The sequence below is a fragment of the Drosophila elegans genome, unplaced genomic scaffold (genome assembly GCF_018152505.1).
Source record: "Drosophila elegans isolate 14027-0461.03 unplaced genomic scaffold, ASM1815250v1 contig_349, whole genome shotgun sequence".
Classification (NCBI taxonomy): Eukaryota; Metazoa; Arthropoda; class Insecta; order Diptera; family Drosophilidae; genus Drosophila; species Drosophila elegans.
In genome coordinates this window covers 18319-40878 of record NW_024545729.1, presented here as the reverse complement: position 1 = coordinate 40878, position 22560 = coordinate 18319, and the positions used below count along the sequence as shown (strand labels likewise).

At 37.3% G+C, this 22560-nt stretch overlaps 1 protein-coding gene across 3 annotated transcripts in view; it reads left to right on the top strand.

Annotated features, from left to right (window-relative positions):
• Nucleotides 1–21870, top strand: part of LOC108135328 (plexin-B) — a 39694-nt gene extending 17824 nt beyond the window's left edge. The window contains exons 2-5 of one of the 3 annotated variants that reach the window (XM_017256016.2): nt 6820–11589; nt 11649–12235; nt 19502–19684; nt 19754–21870. In XM_017256016.2, coding sequence (XP_017111505.1) covers nt 6820–11589; nt 11649–12235; nt 19502–19684; nt 19754–19861 — 5648 coding nt within the window. In that variant the 3' untranslated portion in view covers nt 19862–21870. Of the gene's footprint in view, nt 1–6819; nt 11590–11648; nt 12236–19501; nt 19685–19753 lie in introns of those variants that run through there. The other 2 variants (XM_041708678.1, XM_041708677.1) reach the window with 2 other exon arrangements.
• The last annotated feature ends 690 nt before the right edge of the window (nt 21871–22560 follow it).

The window sequence follows — 22560 nt, the reverse complement described above, 5'->3', positions numbered from 1 at the left end:
GGCACAGCTCACATACAGCCGAAAATTGATAACATACAGCAGGCCATGGGACAGCCACAAAGTAATATGGAAACTATGATAATAACTTTGCAACAAAATTCTTCAAAACCTGGAACTAATCGAGCACCCATGCAGGCTGACGTCGCATCGAACCAACTGGCTGAAGTTCAAAAAGTACGTTAGTTCCCACATTGAACTAACTCCACAGCTCAACATCGAGGAGGACATCGACTGCTATGCCGATGCACTGGAGTCTGTACTCGTCGCAGCAGCCAAAGTCTCTACACCGCAAGGGAGGGATGGGCACACGCACCGGCACAAGACTAACCTTGAAATCGAACAACTTGTTTTGGAGAAAAGACGTTTGAGGCGTGCTTGGCAAACCAGCAGATCGCTATCCTCAAAACATAGCCTTAAGGAAGCTGGTCGCAGACTTACCAGGGCTCTAAGGCACGAAGAAGAAAAAACACAACGCCAGTACATTGAGAAACTTTCACCCACCAGCACAAAGCATCCCTTGTGGAGGGCCCACCCAAATCTAAGTGCGCCGGCCGAAATAGTAACTCCCATAAGAGACTCTTCAGGCAGCTGGGCCAATGTGACAAAGACAGAGCTTGTAAATTTGCTTTACACCTTCGAAATGTTTTTCAGCCAAATCCTGCAAATAATTCATTCACACTACCGTCGCCGTCAATTCAAATTGGAACTGAGACGGCGCCAATTCTGTTTCAACCAAACAAAGTTGCAAAAGTCATCAGCGAGCAATTAAAAACAAAAAAGGATCCAGGAGTTGATCTAATAACTCCTAAGATGCTCATTGAACTCTCAAACTGTGCAGTTGAGGTAATTTGTAAACTCTTTAACGGGATTACACGACTTGGCTACTTCCCAAAAAAATGGAAAAGTCGGTAATCATAATGATCCCAAAGCCAGGAAAAGATCACACAGTACCAGCTTCATACAGACCGATAAGTTTACTCTCGTGTCTTTCAAAACTGCTCGAAAAATGCCTTCTGACGCGCATAATGCCACATCTGAAAGAGCACAACGTTATTCCGGCACATCAATTTGGCTTTCGAGAAAGCCATGGAACAATAGAGCAAGTCAATAGATTAACAACAGAAATACGAACTGCATTCGAGCTTCGGGAATACTGCAGTGCGGTATTCCTTGACGTTGCGCAGGCTTTCGACCGAGTCTGGCTCGATGGCCTTATGCATAAAATCAGAATGTTACTGCCGGAAAACACTCACAGGATACTTGAATCATACCTTTACAACAGAGCCTTCGCCGTGAGATGCAACACTACAATATCCGACGATTACACGATAGAGGCTGGAATTCCACAAGGTAGCGCCTTATGCCTTATGCATAAAATCAGAATGTTACTGCCGGAAAACACTCACAGGATACTTGAATCATACCTTTACAACAGAGCCTTCGCCGTGAGATGCAACACTACAATATCCGACGATTACACGATAGAGGCTGGAATTCCACAACGTAGCGCCCTTGGTCCAACTCTATTTCTCCTCTACACCGCAGATGAACGAGCGGCTAACTACTTCTACATTCGCAGACGATACCGCGATCCTAAGTCGGTCCAAATGCCCAATTCAGGCAACAGCACTACTAGCTTATCATCTTGTGGTAGTGGAGAGGTGGTTATCAGACTGGCGTATAAAAATAAATGCGCAAAAGTGTTAACACATAACGTTTGCTCTTAACAGACAAACGTGTCCCCCGCTAACTCTGAATAACACGCCACTTCCACAAGTCGACGATGTAACGTACCTTGGCGTCCACCCAGACAGGAGACAGGAGACTATGGCGGAGACATATCGAAGCTAAGAAAATTCATCTAAAACTAAAATCAAATAGCCTCCATTGGCTCATAAACGGTCGCTCCCCCCTCTGCCTAGACTTCAAGGTCCTGCTCTACAATTTAACGCTTAAGCCAGTCTGGACTTACGGCTCCCAGTTGTGGGGAAACGCGAGCAGCAGTAACATCGATATTATTCAGCGAGCACAATCAAAAATCCTGAGAACTATCACTGGGGCACCTTGGTATGTTCGGAACGACAACATCCACAGAGATCTTGGCATTCTACCCGTAAAAGATGAAATATCAAAACAAAAAGCGTCCTACCACACCAAACTAACTTCTCATCCAAACCAGCTCGCCAGGGACCTATCCAGGGTTTCCAACCGGACCCGATTACAACGCAATGACCTTCCAGCTCAGCAATAGTTATTAGAGCCTTTTCATCTCGCATCAGTCATCTTGACTGTCAGTTATAGTTTTAATTTAAGATTTTATATACTTATTGTTAGTCTCAATTCAGAGAAGATTCAATAAATAAAATGCATATGTAAACAAAAAAAAATATTTTTATCATAGCCCAATAGTAAATACGCCCATATTCTGAGGGTACCGAGTTTAAAAAGTAGCAAAAGCGCCGGGGCCTGCTGCTGAGAGTCCGAGGGTCTGCATGATCACGCATACATACAAAGACCAATTCAAGCGCAGGGCAGCCTTCTTCAAAATGTGCCTCTTTGTGACTACACGACTGAACTCGTGCAATGAGTTCGCGAGCATAAAAATGATAATAAGAATGAGAGAGCAAAAAACCCAAATGCACACGAAGCGCCGGGCCTGCTGCTGAGAGCCCGCTACCAAAGTTTTATGTCCAAATTCGTTATATGAAATGACCAGTCTATATGGTGTATGGTTAGTGCTAATACCCACTTAATCCATCGAGATTTCAAAATTGTAATAAAAGTTCTGGGAAAATATATATATGTATACATATAAATATGTATTAGTAAGAAGGATTAAACGTTTTAAGAGCGGTAGACAGGTCGAATTTGATATTATATTAGATATAATAAGAACACAGTAAAAGACGCAGTTGAGCAAAAAGTAGAACTTTTTTTTGTTCTGATTCATTGATTCATTCGTTCAAACGGAAGGAACTTACTACCGAATCGGACGAACTAGTGAAATAAATAAAATCATAGGGATCATTAAATTCCTCTCAACACATCCCTCTTTTCCCAGCTCACCCTTGATTTACCACGGACGAAACATGATCTGAAAGCTTTAGTTATGGGTCAAAAAGAACGCCAAAACCTAATTATTTCTAAGTTACTAACGCATGCGTTTCCCCATAGTTCGGAGCCATATATTCAAATTGGTTTAAGGACGGCATTGAACAAAACTACTTTGTACTCCAGTTTTATTGGTGAACGGATGTTTTTTAGCCAGTGTAGACTTCATGCTTTAATTTTTAGTACATTTTTTATAGCTTCAATATGCTTACGCCAAGTAAGCCGTCTATCCGGGTGGACTCCAAGGTATGTTACTTCAGTTGCTTGTGTAATGTTGATGTTATTTTATGCGCCAATCGGCAAGCCGATCTGCGTTGCTGTTGCAGAGCATTTAGATCGACTTAAAATGGCAGCATCATCAGCAAATGTTGATGTTTTTGTAAGACTGGTTGTCGGTAGATCTGCTGTGTAAACGATTTCAAGTGTCTGTCCAAGCACGTTTACTTGGGGTATCTTTGCGTGGTACTGCAAAACTTTTTTTTCCTGCAGGAATGACGCCAATATTTTTATGGGTGTTTTGTGGATGAATCATTTAAATTTTATGAATTAGGCCGTCTAACCAAACGTGGTCGAAAGCCTGGGCGACAGTAAGAAAGACAGCGAAGCAATACTCTCGTCGTTCAAATGCATTTCGTAGCTCAGATGTTATCCGGTTTACTTGTTCTATAATTCCGTGTAATTCGGGAAAACCTAATTGGTGCATCGGTATGGCATTAATGGGCTGAAGGTGTTACTTGATGCTTTTCAAAATCTTCGAGAGACTCGGTAGCAGACTGATTGGTCTGTATGACGATGGTTGAACTTGTCCATTCCGGCTTTATGGGTCATTGTGATGACAGACTTCCTCCACTGCTGAGAATAATAGCCCATTTCGTCACGCTATTAAATATTTTTGTGAGCAAATATACTGCACAGCTCGGAATTCTAGGATCATTTAGGGGAGATGAAATCGTGATCCGGTGCTTTCTTGATCTCTTGAGACTTTATGACTCTTGTTACTTAATTGTTGATTATTGAAAGCTTAAAGCTATTTGTTGCTGGAAGTGGTTTGAAGGCGTTTTTTAGATGGAGGACAAATCTCCTGTTTGTTTGGTTGATTTAGCTTTCCACAGTGGATATCGTTTACTATTTGGAGAGATTAGCTCCATATAGCATACTTTAGCTCGATTTCTCTCATCTTCTTGGGCTTTACGTAGTAGGTTTTTGGCTATTTTTAAACTTCCCTTCGACGATTGGCACTCATTTATTGCGTAGCAGTTCCTCAATATAGAATCACGACTGCTGTTGAAAGGCTTACTAGGAGGTAAAATTGGAATGGAATTTTGTGGAGCCAGTGACATAACAGACACTAACTCATCTACTGAGCTGTCAATGTCTTCTTTACAAAAACGATCGGGCAGTAATTAAAATGGGTACTAATATACTTTCTGTGTTTAAGCCAATCTGTTTTACTAGAAGTTTAAAAGTGTGTGCGTTCTGACAGCTGTGGATGGTCATAGAGGTGAAGTAAGATTGACGAGTGATCCGACTATAGGTTTGCTAAGTGTTCCGCGCGAATGTGACAGCAAAATCATTTATTATTTAATTAATTATTTAATGTTAGAGAAACCATCTAAACAGTGGTTTGATGAAATGTCGGCATACAGGTTCAGGCCTGGGGAAAAGAAACTCCCGCAGTAGTGGTTGATGGTATATACTGAACGTCTTGTTGCAGTTGCAGGTATTTGTTGGTTTCGGCGAATTATCAATTCTTTCAGAATGGTCTGCTGGATGGTCAGTTGGATTTGCATCGCCACAGGCAACGCAGACTGACGGGTTCTTCAACGGCGAATCTACGGTGCAGTAAATATTGCAGCTTGTAAATTGGGTGAACTTCATTTTTTTAGGCGTACTTTAAGGCGTCAACCCTACCTTGAACATTGGTTGGGGAACTTTATTTATATTTATTATGTTCATAGCTATTTTAACATCAAAGCTCTTTTCATCTAGTCCAGCAATCATCTCGTCGATAGGGACTGTTGACTCGATTCCTTTAATAACCAATTGTAGTCATTTGCAACTTTTAATTTGGTGAACTAATGTCGAGATACTTGGCCACTGAACGATAATCTAGTTCGTCATTTACTTTTATTTTTATAGACACGAGAATTTATTTTCGGCAATTTGGTCTGTAATTTTGTTTTTTTTTTTACCAATTCAGCACAATTTGCCTGACGACCATAAATGGGTGGCGGCCGGTAACTTGGACCTAGGTAATGAACGGTATCATCGTCTTCGGTTGGGTTGCTTAGAATAAAAAATTTATTTATCTATTTATTTATTTATTTATCGTTTAGCATAGTAATTTCAATTGTTTTGTTAACTTTGTTTGTGTTTGTTTTTCTCATTGATTGTAAGCTTCATTTTTCTTTAAGTTGCATTTAGCGATCAATTCCAGTTTGTAGTAACGCTCCGTTAGCAGTTTTCGTATTTTTTAGTAGGGGTAAAAGAGGACGATATCGGGCGCATTGGACACTCCACGGTTCATTTTTTTCTTTGCCGCTTGTTCATAGTAATGCAGGAGAGAGAGCGTGCATTCTCCGTATCGGCTTAGTGCTTCTAGTGTTGCTTAGTTTTGTTGGTATTGATAACTCTTCCGCTCTTCGTCTGGTTCTTGTTACCAAGTTTTGCTCGTTTTTTTTAGAGCTTGCGTTCTTGTTTTATTTTATTGTATTTTTTCCGATTGTTCCTATGGGAGCTATATGCTATAGTCGTCCGATCCGGCTCGTTCCGACTTATATACTACCTGCAATAGAAAGACAACTTTTGGGAAAGTTTCATGCAGATAGCTTTAAAAGTGAGAGACTAGTTTGCGTAGAAAAGGACGGGCAGACGGACAGACGGACGGACAGACGGACGGACAGACGGTCATGGCTAGATCGACTCTGCTAGTGATGCTGATCAAGAATATATATACTTTATAGGTTTGGAAACGTCTCCTTCACTGCGTTGCAAACTTCTGACTGAAATTATAATACCCTCTGCAAGGGTATAAAAATTAAATCTGCTGGTGTTTTTAAATTGCTTTTTATTTCTTCGAGAGATAGTAATGGTTAAATATTTTAGAATTACGGTTTAAATGTCATCAAATTCGGACGCCTATATCATATAGCTCCCATAGAAATAATACAAGTATATAAAATAAATATCAAATAATTGAGCTGCAAATCATCATAGCCTCAATTGTTTTTAAAAAATATACGCCAGTAAATCATAATTTTAATGTTTTCAAAAATGTGTAGTTCTTGCAATAGCTGCAAGGGTATATGAGGGTATATTCGGCTTGCCGAAGTTTGCTTTCCTTCTTGTTTTATTGTTTTATAAGTTTTTGACAATCACTTTTTTTTTATGTTTCACTGCATATTTGAAAAGCGGCGTTCGTGCATAAAAGGCAGCGGTCAGCACACATACTATGACATGCTCAAACTTTACTTGTGTGAGTAACTTGCACTGCGAAACTTATTTATTTTTCTATTTGATAATTGAAAAACGAGTATCTAACAGTCGGGTATCTCGACATAGCGTTCCCTTTTTAGTAGATGTGTCTAAAAATGAATCAACATAATACTTTCCAAAATGTTATAGTTATAAATATCTTTATCTTTATTTATTGAGGAACTCGACTACTTCGTTATTTTGTTAAAAAAAAATAATTTTTTTTATTGACAGGAGCATGCGAAATCTACAGCCTGCCACGGTTCCCAGCAACGCCTCAGTTTTTTGCTGTCCCATTGGCTGCTAACGATGAAAATGCATCTACGTATGCATTTGTAGGTCCGTCAAGGTATTCATGGAAAGAGGAAGATATATTATATGTAGGGACCACATTTACAAACGTTGGTGATTATCGTCATGATGTGCCTGCCATTTCGTCCCGTCGCCTTGATGATTTAAACTACGCAGAGTTTTCAATACAGCAATCAATTATAAATATCGATGTTAAATATCGGGATCATTTTTTGGTCGACTACGTTTATGGATTTAATTCTTCTGAGTATGCGTACTTTGTTATTGTTCAAAAAAAATCACATTTGGCAGATGAAGCAGGTTATGTAACCCGTTTGGCACGTATATGTATAACAGATCCTAATTATGACAGCTACACTGAAATAACTGTTCAATGTACGGCAACTGAAAACAACATCGACTATAATATAATACGTGATGCTAAGGTAACCCCAGCCAGCCAAAAGCTAGCTCAGAAAATGGGAATAAAAAAAGATGATCACGTGTTAGTCACTGTGTTTTCGCCGTCGAAAGAGATAAGCGATCAGCCAGAAAGCAGATCGGCTATGTGCATATATAGCATAAAGGACATTGAAGATATGTTTATTGAAAATATTCACCTGTGTTTTAACGGAACCATTAAGGATCGAAATTTGGGTTATATATCAGGCACTATTAATGATGGAAGATGCCCAATAGTTGGTTCGCTGGGTAACATTTACAACTTTTGCTCTGTTGGACTTAAGATTAGCGGAGTATCCCCTATCACTACCCATGCGCTCTTTCATTTTGAAAACGTGTCCATTACGTCAGTAACTGCTACTTCAACGACTGATCAGCAACATTCTCTGGCTTTTCTTGGAACTGACATGGGAGTAATAAAAAAAGTTTTATTGTCTGGACAAAGTCCAGGTGAGTATGAAGAAATAGTTGTAGATGCTGGAAACCGTATACTACCAAATACAATGATGTCACCAAAAAAGGATTTTCTTTACGTTCTATCTCAACGGAAAATAACAAAGCTTAGAATTGAGCATTGCTCTGTATACACAAATTGTTCAGCTTGCCTGGAATCGCGGGATCCTTTTTGTGGATGGTGCTCCTTGGAAAAACGGTGCACTGTGCGATCAACTTGTCAACGAGATACATCAGCATCACGTTGGCTATCATTGGGCAGTGGACAGCAATGCATTGAATTTGAATCCATCATCCCAGAAAAAATTCCAATCACTGAGCTAACAAATTTGCATTTAATAATTCGAACATTGCCTGAACCTTTTAATGCAAAGTATCGATGCGTTTTTGGAAATTCTACGCCTATTGATGCCGAAATTCTGGACAATGGACTTGGATGTGCTACGCCCCCACTTGATGAGAGACCAGTTATTCCAGCTAATACTGACCACGTCTCGGTGCCATTGTCAGTAAGAAGTTCTGAGACAAATAAGGACTTTGTATCAAGATATTTTGCATTCTTTGACTGTTCACATCATGGAAATTGTCAAGAATGTGTGCGCAGTTCTTGGGGCTGCAATTGGTGTATTTTTGACAACAAATGTGTCCACAAATCAATGCAATGTCGTAATATAGAAGTCGCTATAAGTGCTGTTGGGCAATGTCCACATTTGAAAAAGAATCGTCCTGCTATTCTTTTACCAGTGCGGGTTCCGAAAGAAATTCGGCTCGAAATTGAAAACTTACCGAAACCCAAAAGCGCTCATGCAGGTTTCTTGTGCACAATTCATATTGAAGCCGCTCAGATGCTACTGCCAGCGCACATTGAGTCAAACAAAATTGTTGTGTGTGAGAAAACGCCATATTTCTACGAGACTAATACACATGAGTACCAGGCAAAGGTTGTAGTTACTTGGAATTTTCAACACTATGTAGACACAGCAATCGTAACATTGTACAAGTGCGACGTACTGGGCTCTCATCGCGATCATGCTGACTGTAGTTTATGTGTCACTCGTAACCCAAAATATAAATGTGCCTGGTGCAGCAACTCATGTGTATATAATGAGACTTGCATAGCAGACAGAACCTCTATCAGCGGGGGATCTAGAATGGTTATAGAAAACGAGTGTCCTTTACCCAGGATCGATATAATTAAACCGTTATCGGGACCTATTGAGGGTGGCACCCTTATTACAATTGAAGGCAGTAATTTAGGTATTCGCGAAGAGGACGTTCGTGGTAAAATATTTATCGGATCGGTACCCTGTGAACTCGTAAATTACCAAATATCTGTTAAGATTGAATGCCGCACTGGAGCTGCGTTGTATGAAATGTCAGCACCTATAAAAGTAGCAAATGATGCAGGGTATACTGAATCAAGTGTACAATTTCATTTTAAGAATGTGCTGTTAACAGGGCTATATCCTACGATTGGACCCAGATCGGGAGGAACACAATTGTCATTAATAGGAAAGTTTTTGAATATTGGTTCAACTATGCGTGCATTTTTAGATGAGTATGAGTGTCATATAAATGTTACACAAGCTTCGTCTTCCCAAGTTAGCTGTACTACATCAGAGGCGACGCAGCCAGAACCAATACGGTCACTTCACCTAGTTATTGATGGTGCCAACCGAACATTAGAGTGTCAGGTATCTGCTCCAAGTATTACCAATAAAAATTCGGCACGAAGTAACTTTGCTTCCTATCAATTCCGTACGCCTCTAAGGCAGCCATGTTCCATTTTTAATTATACTCAGGACCCGCGAATAATGCAAATAAAACCTCTACGCAGTTTTGTAAGTGGTGGTCGCGTTTTGACTGTACATGGAATATATCTCGATTCCATTCAAAAACCTGAACTTGAGGTTTTCTTTGACAACGAACGAATAAACAAAACGTCTTGTTTTGTCATCAACTCAAATCTAATGGAATGCCCATCTCCTCCCGTGAATCATAAATTTCAAAACTTTAAAAATACCAACAAGTTGCTGAATTCGGAATCGGACTATAAAAATTTTTCTTCGTCAACTGAAAGTGGATTTGAAATTGAAGTGGGTAGGCAAAAGAGAAGAGCTGCCACCGTGGAAAACTTTCACGTATACACAACTGGAGGAACTGCATCTACCTATTTTGTCAATAATAATGTGGATGTTACAACTTTTGTAAAGGTTCATGAAACTCAACTAAATTTACAACTAAGCTTTGTAATGGACAATGTACAGCTGGTCCGAGACTTGAATAAATATTTTCACGATATACGAAGCACTATAGTTTATTTAGCCGATCCCAAATATTTGCCTTTTCCTAACGACGGCATTAAACTTTACAAGGGTGACAGCTTGGTCATAGAAGGCGAGCTTTTAAATTTAGCAGCTGATGAATATGACGTTAATGTAACTATTGGTACCACTCAGTGTAACATTACCAGTTTGGCACTTACCCAACTTTTGTGCATTCCGCCGGAGCAGCAACCACTACCAACTGATGAAAATGGTGTAGATCAATCTACTGATTTACCTCTGGTTGTAGTGAAAGTAGGTCGTAATCTGCGTTTCGTCATAGGATATTTGAAATATGATTTAAATAAACCTTATGTCTTCTCACATGCATTGCTTGTCGTTATGTTAACGGTAGCAGTTCTTGTCATTGTTCTGGTTATCGTGCTCATAATATTTAGAAGGAAATCTACACAAGCAGAACGTGAATACAAACGCATTCAGATTCAAATGATTACCTTGGAAAGCAATGTACGTTCTGAGTGTAAGCAGGCATTTGCTGAGCTTCAGACGGACATGACCGATCTAACCGCAGATTTGGAGAGCACTGGCATACCGACGTTGGATCACGTCAACTACATTATGAAGGTGTTTTTTCCCGGTGTATCCGATCACCCCATATTAAATTCGCCGAAATTTCGTGGAAGTAGCCCACACACAAACTATGATGCTGCTATGATGCAATTTGAACAACTCATCGGTAATAAATATTTTTTACTAATGTTCATTGAAACTTTAGAGGCTCAAAGGTCATCATTCTCAATTCGAGACCGAGTGAACGTCGCTTCATTACTTATGGTTGTTCTGATGAACAAAATGGAATATGCCACAGAAATCTTGAAGTCCCTTTTATTGCGTTTAATTGATAAATCACTTGCCACCAAACATCCTCAGTTAATGCTACGGCGCACTGAGAGCGTAGTTGAAAAAATGTTAACCAATTACTTAGCAATTTGTATGTATGATTACCTAAAGGAGTATGCTGGATCTAATTTATTTTTGCTGTTCAAGGCAATCAAGCATCAAATTGAAAAGGGCTTAGTCGACGCAATTACCCACGATGCTCGTTACTCACTTTCAGAAGAACGGCTCCTCCACGAACAAGTTACTCACTCTGTGGTCATTTTGCATATTTTACAAGATGATCTTGATGAAAAGGTCCAATGTCGCGTTAACGATTGGGATACCATTTCTCAAGTCAAACTAAAAATTCTTGATGCAATTTTTAAAAATACTCCGTTTTCTATGAGACCATCTGTATACGAAGTAGACTTAGAATGGAGACACGGTCGAGGAGGTCATCTTACATTACAGGATGAAGACTTAACCACAAAAACTATAAATGGGTGGAAACGCCTTAATACTTTGGCTCATTATGGAGTTAAAGAATCTGCTGTTATGTCTCTTATAGCAAGACAAAATGATAATTATCATATACCCTATAGTAAAAACCAAAATCCTGCTCCATACCACAATTGTAAGTAATTAACACCACTCAATAGACATATTAACATAACTTATTTTCTTACATTTCAGTTTATTTTATAAATAATTCGCAAAGCCATATTATAATTAATAATGACATTGAGTCAGGGTTACAACAGCCTCGACTTTACCATCTTATTAAGCCTATAATACCTGACCATTATATGAACATTAAAAATTCGGCCTTATCTGGAGCAACACCAGTATTGCAACCATCGCATTGCGTAAATAATTGCAATGAGAGGGTGAACAAAACGATTCCAGAAGTCTATTTAACACGCCTTTTGGCAACTAAAGGAACTATACAAAAATTTGTTGATGATTTTTTCTCAATTATTTTAACTGTTAATGAGGAGTTACCACCTGCTGTGAAATGGCTCTTTGATTTACTAGATGAGGCTGCGCGGCGTCATGATATTGCTGATTCTGATATTGTGCACGCTTGGAAATCAAATTGTTTACCCCTTCGATTCTGGGTTAATTTTATAAAAAACCCAGATTTTATTTTTGACGTAAATAAAACGTTTTGTGTGGATTCCTGTTTAAGTGTCATTGCGCAAACTTTTATGGATGCCTGCTCAACTTCAGAACACAGACTTGGAAAGGATTCTCCGTCGAATAAATTGCTTTTTGCAAAAGTGAGTACAATTTTAAAAATGTTTATTTATTAAAGACCTAAAATTTGTGCATTAAGCATTACAACTTTCAAAATCTAAATTTTTGATACCCTTGCAGAGGGTATTATAATTTCAGTCAGAAGTTTGCAACGCAGTGAAGGAGACGTTTCCGACCCTAGAAATTGAATATATTCTTGATCAGCATCACTAGGAGAGTCAATCTAGCCATGTCCGTCTGTCCGTCCGTCTGTACGTCCGTCCGTTTCAACGCAAACTAGTTTCTCAGTTTTAAAGCTATCTGCATGAAACTTTCCCAAAAGTTAGTAAAAGTCGGAACGAGCCGGAATGGACGACGAGCATATAGCTCCTAAAGGAACAATCGGAAAAATAAATGAAAAAATTTATAACTTATCTTTTTTTTTTTTTTTTTTTTAGTTCTTCGACATATAGGTATATTTCAGAATTACGGTTTAAATTTCATCAACATCAGAAGACTTTAACATAAAGTCCGTTTCTACGCAAACTAGTCTCTCAGTTTAAAAACTATCTGCATGAAACTTTCCCAAAAGGTGTCTTTCTATTGCAGGTAGTATATAAGTCGGAACGAGCCGGATCGGACGTCTATAGCATATAGCTCCCATAGGAGCAATCGGAAAAATAAATACAAAAAATTATAACTTTGGTGTTTTTAAAATTTTTTTTTTAGTTCTTCGAGTTATAGTTATGGTTAAATATTTCAGAATTACGGTTTTAATTTCATCAAAATCGGACGACTATAGCATGTAACACCCATTGGAACAAACGGAAAAATAAATAAAAACAAGAAAGAAAGCAAACTTTGGCAAGCCGAAGTTCATATACCCTTGCAGCTATTGCAAGAATTAAATACTTTTGAAAACATTAAACTTGCGTATATGTTGAAAAACATTGAAGCTATGATGATTTGCAGCTCAACTATTAGATAGTTATTTTGTATATTTTTATTATTTTTATGGGAGCTATGTGATATAGTCGTCCGATTTTGATGAAATTTAAACCGTAATTCTGAAATGATTAACCAATACTATATGTCGAAGAACTAAGAAAAAAATTAAAAAAACAGCTAAGTTATAATTTTTTTTTTTAATTATATGATATAGTCGTCCGATTTTGATGAAATTTAAACCGTAATTCTGAAATATTTATCCATTACTATATGTTGAAGAACTAAAAGACAAATTTAAAAACAGCAAAGTTATAATTTTTTTTGTATTTTTTTCCGATTGTTTCTATGGGAGCTATATGATATAGTCGTCCGATTTTGATGAAATTTAAACCGTAAATGGTTAAATATTTGAGAATTACGGTTTAAATTTCATCAAAATCATACGACTATATCATATAGCTCACATAGGAACAATCGAAAAAATAAATAAGAAAAAATGAAAACTTTTCTGTTTTTTAATTTATTTTTTAGTTCTTCGACATATAGTAATGGTTAAATATGTCAGAGTTACGATTTAAATTTCATCAAAATCGGACTACTATATCATATAGCTCCTATAGAAATAATAAAAATATATAAAATAACTAACTAATAATTGAGCTGCAAATCATCATAGCTTCAATGTTTTTAGACATATACGCAAGTAAATCATAATTTTACTGTTTTTAAAAATATTTAATTCTTGCAAAAGCTGCAAGGGTATATGAACTTCGGCTTGCCGAATTTTGCTTCCTTTCTTGTTTAGAAATCCTTTTAGACTAATGATTTATTTGACAGTTCAGAATTACGCTTTTATACGCAGGTTAATCATAGTTTTAAGGGTATTTGAACTTCGGCTTGCCAAAGTTTGCTTCCTGTCTTGGTTTAAGTCACAATATGCCGTGTTATTCGTAAATTATTCGTGAAAGATAAAAATTTGCCGCTAAATTTGTTTAAAAAGTTATCCAATGTTCTGCTAACTTGACGTGAAAAGTTAAAGTTAAGTGTTGGTGTATTGCTAATTTGATTTAGAATTTTTTTTCTTGCAGGAAACAATAAAAATTGCCGTTATTGTTTTTTTTATTATTATTTTTTTAAACCATTTGTTTACCAACAATAATCTTTAACTTCTTTTAAATTTTGTTTTGCAGGAATTTGCCGGTAATATTTATCAAGTTATTCGTGAAAGAATCAAATTTGCCGCTTTTGTTTTTATGAATTTTTTGATATCAAGTAAGCAGAACTCAACGTCTGTTGAAATACGAGCGAAAAATTTGAGTTGAAGTTTATTGAGGGTGTACTGCTAAATTAACATTAATTCCTGCAAAAACAATTTTTTCGAAAAGTTGAAGATTAGTGGAGGTGTACTGCTAACTTGATTTCAAGTAAGCAGAACACATGGTCTGTTTAAAAAAAATATTAAAACACGAGCGGCAAATTTCATTCATTCACAAATAATTTAATATAGCAGAACAAAAGGCATAAAAAAAAGAAATTAAAAAACAGCGTCAAATTTTATTCTTTCGCGAATAATATACGGATAACTACGGGAAATTCAGGCAACAAACTTTTGTTTTTTAAAGTTAAAGATTTGTGTTGGTGTAATTCTAACTTGTTATCAAGCAGAACACAGGTTCTGTGTTGTAACTTAAAGTTTTTCCAGCAAAGCAACAAGAAGATGTAATAACTGAGTATTTCGCAATTACAACTATATTTTCTTATGAACTTAACGTTCGATCGTAGTGCATTATTTATGGGCGGATTCTACCGAGTGGATTCTTACGCAGGATATCACAAAATTCCCCAGTTTATGGTCCCAGGAGATCAGCAATCCAGTCCTAAATGTTATGCAAGTTATCAAGCTTGGTAATCAAACCTTTATCAAGATCGAACCACTTAACGCGAAACAAAAACTAATTTTGGTGGCGGCAAGATGAGAAAGCCCGAGTGGACATAACATGGTCGATTTCTTAGTTGGAATTATCACTGTTGGACGGCTGCGAGACTTCTATCGCCTGTTGACTTAAATTATAGGAGCAGTTACAGTCAAAAGGTATCGCATGGAAGAGTGGCCTACTGAATCGAGGACACGTACGCCAACATATTCTTGATTTTTTCGATGCTGTGTCAAAACAAAAGGAAATTCGAGTAGAAAATGGAGATGATCTACTCGTTTTATTATTGCTATATAGTCTTCCAGATAGTACGAAACATTCCGTTGCGCTATGGTATAAAGGGATAACTAGCCAAGCCCAAATGTACTGCGTGTAAAAATTATGGAAGAAGTCGGAAAACAAAAGGCAAACGAGAAGACCCACCGTTATGGCACATACAAAAACCGAAAAAAGTACAGTATCATACTCCAAAGGACAGCAGAAAATGTTTCGCCTACAATAAAATTGGAACGTAACAAAGAGTGAGAAACCCAACATGGCAACATCCCTAAATATCGTTGAAGTGGTGAACTTTCCAGAAGCCCCGGACAGCATGTGGTTTATCAACAGTGGATTTACCCCACATATGGGCTCAAACGCAAGACTGTTCAACAATATTAAGAACGTCGATAAAAAGCTGCTCTTGGCAAACACAAAAACCACTGCAGTTAACGAAGTATGCGACATTAGCATCAAAATCAAAACAAACGAAAATAATCAAGAGAGCGAAGCTACGCTAAGAGAAGTACTATATGTTACCGGCTTACGACAAAAAAAAATTACAGACAAAAGATTTGAGGTGCATTTCTGAAAAGATAATGCAGTAATTTTAAGAAACGGTATGAAATAGCTGAGCGCTACGGGATTTGGAAACCTCTACTACTTGGATAAGAAAGTGCATCAGGCAGATCATATTACCACGGAATGACAAAACGATGTCGATATATGGCAGATTAGGGCATGTAAATAAGAACGACTAGATTAAAATGTCCAAATTTTTAAAAGGGTTTGGTTTAATATTTGAAAATGGCGCAAAGATAACGGAATGCGAAGTGTGTCGGCAGTAAAAAACAAATTTTTACCGGCAACAGAGCCCAGAACTAGCTGTTTGCTAAAAATTGTGCACAGCGACTTGTGCGGGCCAATGGGTACACAATCAACCGGTGGAAGCAAATACTTTGATGATTTCAGGCGTCACTGTGAGCCGCACTTTCTAAAACTGAAATCTAAAGTTTTTAAAACGTCACAGGCAGAAAAAAAAGGCACTTCAATCGGACAACGGAACGGAGTACTGCAGCATTCTACTGCGCCGGAGCATCCCCGTCGTTTTGGGCGGAAGCAGTAAACACGGCATGCTATATTCGAAACATATATGTCTCAAAGGATTTAAAAGTTATTATTGAGAGTTTTATGACGATGAACACGAGATCAACATCGGAATTAAAGCATCGCAGGAAAATCAACAGGAGGAGCTTTCAGACCACTCATTAGACGGCGAAGAGATCTCTCCGATCTTTCGGAAACATAGCAGAGGGCGTCCCAGACTAGAAAGGAAAAACCTGGCAGGCCTTTCACAACCAAAAGTCGGTTTCGGGGAATGCGAAATGGTATTTGCAGTTATATTAGATGATACTGAAACGATTGATAAAGCGAAAAGCTCTTAGAATTGCATTGACTGCTTAAGTGCAATCGAGGATGAGTGTTTGTGAAATTACAGAAAAGCCAAATGATAGAAATGTAATCGAAAACAATCTAGAAGAAGGTTTGCCTTGCTTGTTTTTTTTTGTATTTATTTACTGCAAGAATACCGAGGTTCCTGTGGATGTTTTTTGGTTGCGAAAATACCGTGGTGCCCTAGTAATTTTCGATTCTGCGCGCTGTATCATGTCTATGTTGCTGCTGCTCGTGTTCCCTCACAGCTGGGAATTAAATGTCCAGATATGCTTGAGAGTGATGTTGTACAGCAGGATCTTCTAGTCCAGACACAGGGGCGATCAAGCGTTTGAGATCCAGTGGAAGCTGCTGGCTTTTAGTTTTAGATGTAGTTTCTTGCATGCGATGTGCCTTCTCCAGGTTAGTCGTCTGTCTAGGTGAACGCCGAGATACGTTTATTCGTTGACTTGGAGAATTTGCGTACTATACAATGATAGTGGAGGCATGTTTGCCAGTTCAAAGTAAAAGTTATGTGATTACATATTTGTTCATTTAATTCATTTCATTTATTCAGTCAGACTCGATCGAAAGCTTGAGATACATCGGCTGTGCGTATTTCTGATGTTATTCTGTTAACTTGTTTGATTGTTCCGTGGCTGTGACGGAAGCCAAATTGATGTGCCCGGATGAATTTGTGTGCTAGAAGGGATTATTCTAACAATTTACACAGACACGATAATGAACTTATTAGTCTGTAGGATGAGGGAATTGTGTGCTTTTCCGGTCATCTGTAAAATTATGAGAGTAGTAGAAGAATGTGTAGATTTTTTTAATATTTTCGGTTAGTAATTATCCTCTTATTATCCCAGTGATGAGTGTGAGGAGTTGAATAACTCCCCACAAGTTAAAAAGCAAGCAGAGTATGCACGTAGAGTGGTGCCCTGAGCCTCAGACAAAGATAGAGAGAGTCCGAGAGGGACAGCGATACAAGAGAGCAGCGAATGGCCATGGGAAGAAGGAAGTAACGGGACGGCACCGGACTTCGGACCTTGACGTCCAACGTGGGAAGGAGCCGACGGCGGAGCATATTTCCCCATTGTCAATACAAAATCCCGGCCGAGGGTCACTGCGTTTTCACTGATCAACAGGGCGGTCCTGATCTACATTGGCTGAAACAGAGTTTGTAAGGAATTAGTTTCAGACTAGATTTGTGGTAGGACAAATGGACCAGTGGCAGAGGTCGGCTGGAAGACTCTTTCTTCGTCGCTGCGGGCCCAGCTACAGGAATTTCTTATCGATGCCACTGTGTCGAATGGAGAGCTCATATTTGTGTGAGCCCTCCACAGAGGATGTTTTGTATTGGTTGGCGAAAGTTTTTCGATGTACCGTAGCTGTGCATTTTCAGCATCTTTTTTCAGGGCTTGGTTTAGTGTGGCTTCCTTTAGACGTTGTTTTTGAGGATGGCGATCTGTTAGTTTTCCAAGAACGTCGCAGTCGACTCTTTTCCAGACCAAGCTGTTCAACTGGTAAATTAGATTTGAAATGGTTGGTTTGCACGTTCTTTCCTTTTGGTGTTGAAATAGTGGCTGCTGCCTCGAGTATATCTTCAAGAGCATTGGTAGGGCAGTCGATGTCCACTTCGATGTTGAGCTGCGGGGTTAGTTCAATGTGGAAACTTACATACTTTTATTTTTATCCGGTTGGTTCTGTTGGACTTCAGCTTTACGGTTGATCTGTGGTTTCTGGGCTTTTATTAGCACTGGCGAATGGTGGGGCTATGTGGGGCTACCAGGGGACACATAGTCCAATTTGTTGCTCAGTTTTTAGATTGCATTATATAATTGCCACATTTTGGGTTTCACGAGTCGTGATCCCCAGTGCTTAGGGAATATTTTTTATTTAATATTTAGTTTTACAGTTAAGTTAGCTGATAAGCCTGATTTAATAAATAAATAAATAACTACCGAACTTCTCCGTGAAAATAGTTTAAGTTTTATGTGTAAACCCGTATGATGTCCTTGCTAGTATTCTTAAGGTTAAATTTAATGCTGAAGGCCTCGATAATATAAACCATAAATTTTTAAAGCTTCCTTGCTGTTGACCCACATCACATCACCGTATTAACTACGCGCCTATTTCCAATAGTATGGACAAAGGTTAGATCCTTCCGATTCTGAAACCAAATTAAGATTACAGGCCAATATCACTACTACCTTTCTTGTCAAAAGTTTTTGAAAACCTTAAGACTTCTCAAATTCACATTTTGTTGATCAAGAACTCACAACTACACAAAAAAGTCTGGTTTCCAGAATAATATAAGTTGTGTAAGTGCGATAAAAGATATATACCTGTTAAAGGCAAATATAGTCGTATTTTAGAACATTTAATTTTTTTAATTGCTACAAGCCAATATAAACTGACTATGATACTGATCATGAAAAATTACTTTTTATTGGGATGGAATTGTTTTCATCTCTTCAATACAAACATTTATACGATTAGAAATATGAAAATTATTGCGTGTATAAATGTGAAATTTCTGGACAAACCCTTCGGAAATTTTCCGACAAATCTTCTTTGTGCGGGGTCCTACGTCGTGCTTAAACTGACATTTTATTTTCAAAAAAAAACTTATACATTTTTTAAAATCCGAATAAAAATATGTTTTATCTTATAATAGATTACTGAAATGCATATCATTACTCATAAACACCTTTGAAATGTTTCTATATGCAGGATATTCCAAACTATAGAATTATGGTTAAAGAATTTTACCGAGACGTATCAAGACTTCCACAAATAAGCGACCAGGAAATGAGTACAGCTATGCAACAACTATCAGTAAGGCAAAATGAAGAATTTGATACCATTTCTGCATTAAAGGAGCTATACATTTATGTAACCAAATATAAAGATCAGGTAAGCGGATTATTGTTATTATGTATTGATTTTTGCTCTAATCTATTATTTCTCCTTACAACTATAAAGATTATGGAAGCACTTGAAAGCGATATAAATTGTCGGAAGATGCAACTTTCCCGAAAATTAGAAAATGTTGCTGGTACACTCGACGGCGACGAAACATCTAATTGCTGACATAAACATGCCTTTTTAAAAATTGTTTGGATTTTAAAATGTATTACATTTCAATTTAGTTTTTACTGCTAACAAAATTAATTTCTTGTCATTACAAAAAAATGACTGGCGTGAAATATAGGTTAATGTTCATAGCGTGCACAGAAATAGGCATTATAATTTTTTTCAAAAAGGACATAAATGTACAAGAAAAAGGCTTTGTAAAATAAGATTAATCTCCTTTCGATATTATTGCGAAGAGAAAATACACAACATTTTTGTAGAATTACTGATCAATTTCAAACTTGAATGTTTACACTTGTATTTTATTGCATTTTATATAGTAAGGTAAACTAAGTAAAAAGGCCTTTTATGAATAATTTATATTATAAACTCTTATAGAAGGGCCTACTGTAAAAAACAAGTTTAAATATAATGATTCCGATGAATCAAAATTTCTTGAGAAAATCAGTGTATAATTTCGTGTGTAAACTAGTTCATAAAATTTTTGATTATCCGAATTCGTATCTAGGCGGGATTTCTTTTTAACTTTTAAAGAGATCTCTAAATTGTAACTTTATCATTACCCACTTTCACATCCTTTGTGGGTGTCCTTTTTTGATTTTCAAAATTTTGAAAACTTTCCACAATAGATTGAGATTAAAAAGAAGAAAAACTTGCACTTAACTTTGCAAAAATGACTTATTTTTGAAAGGTTTGGATAGGTTTTTTCACTTTATTTAAACATAATTGATTTTCCTTTCTTTGTAAAAAATTAAAACACCTCGAGAACGGTAGAAAAATGTCCAGTCTCGCAAATTCTGAGTGCAGTTACCAGTTGTTGTTGAGCTGTTATAACTCTTGCGACAACTGTCAACACCAATTACGCAGAATAACTGTCAATTTCCTTGGTAAGATGATCGTACAGGTATATTTTTGGTTGGGGCCGCCGTTGTCTATGTATTATGAGCTGCTCCAACCAAACGAACAAGTCCCAGGACTCGTTCAGTAAAGACTATTAAGTCGTTAAATTCCAACATTGTGAGAAAAAGGCTCATAAGCAAATAAAAATATAAGAAAAGCGAAAATTTGTGACTTGTTTTTAACATTGAATTCGTAACCAATTTCTCACAAGGAATCTTAAATGTCCTCAAAGAAATCAAGCTAACTTATTTAAACAACCATCAAAAACTCATAACAGTTGTATTTCTAAGGTCGCAACCCATCGTGAATAATTTGTATTGCTTTTCTTGGGAAACAGGAAAATACACAACTCGAGTTTTTAATTTAACCGAAAAGCTTAACCGTCTACCGCATGAGCATGGAAATTATAAAGAAACATTTTTTTGTAAAATAGTATGTGTTTATTTAGGTAAAAAAAACATAGATTAATTTTATGTTCACCTGCTTGAGACGGTTGCACAAAACTTTAGACAAACAACAGCAACACAAAATGGTTCTATAATTCCAACAGAAAATAGTGCAAGGAGAATAACTAATAATATTTCGATCACCGTATTATTGAAGTTATTGAAGGTATGAAGCCATATATAGTTTTGTATGCGGTAGAGGGTAAAAGTTTGATCTATTTGCATTACGAATCGTATATTTGATTGCGAGAGTGACTGGTAATTCATCAAACTATAAACGATTTTTTAAAATAAAATGAATTTCTTTCTGAATCTGTTGTGCATTTTACCTTCGTGGTAGTAACGTATGTATAATTTTTTAGTAAGCTAGGAACTGATCAATGAATCTCTATAACAACAAAATCTGTAATCACTTTAAGATCAAAACTGTTAATAAATATATTAATACTACATATAATAAGTCTATAAAAGAATAAATGAAGTTGAAATATATCCTTTCTCTCGAACAACGAAGAACCTCGATGTAGAATAACTTTGCGGCAGATAATAATTATCTTTCGACCACGATTCTCTTTTAATGTCAATTAAAATACACAAGTTGTAAAAGAATGGGTAAAGTGGAAAAAAATAAACGAATATAAAATATTACTACATTTTTAACACGAAGTTGTTATATCTTTGCGGTTATTATAAAAAATTAATTGCCAATGCCGATCTTTCCCACGTCAATTGAAATATTTGCTGATAAAAATGACCTATAGGCTACATTGGATTACAAATTTAAATTGCTGAAATGATAATGATCAAACCTTGATTTTCCGGTGCAGATGGACTTCCTTTTTTTTTTTTTTTTTATTAACTTTGCTTTATTTATTGAATCTTCTCTTAGCTTTGACAATAAGTTTTCGAATCTTAAAAGTTAAACTTTAACTAACAGTGGACTGTAATTTTGGTTGCGCGTCCCTCAAGTTGGTCGCTGGGTAGGTAAGTCATTGCGACGAAGACGGGATTGGTTGCACAACCTTGTTAGACCTCTTGCAAGGTGGTTCGGGTGCAAAGATAGCTTGGTGAGGTACTTATCCTTTTGTTCTGCGATAACTGCTTTGACTGGTGGGACGTTCAAGTCACGATGTATGTTTTCGTTGCGAACGTACCACGGTGCCCCGGTGATCGTTCTCAGGATTTTTGATTGAGCCCTCTGGATTATGTCGATGTTGCTATTGCTAGCATTCCCCCATAACTGGGAGCCGTACGTCCTTATAGGCTTTAGTACTAAGTTGTACAGCAAAACTTTGTAGTCTAAGCTAAGGGAAGATCGAGCGTTGATGAGCCAGTGTAGGCTACTGGCTT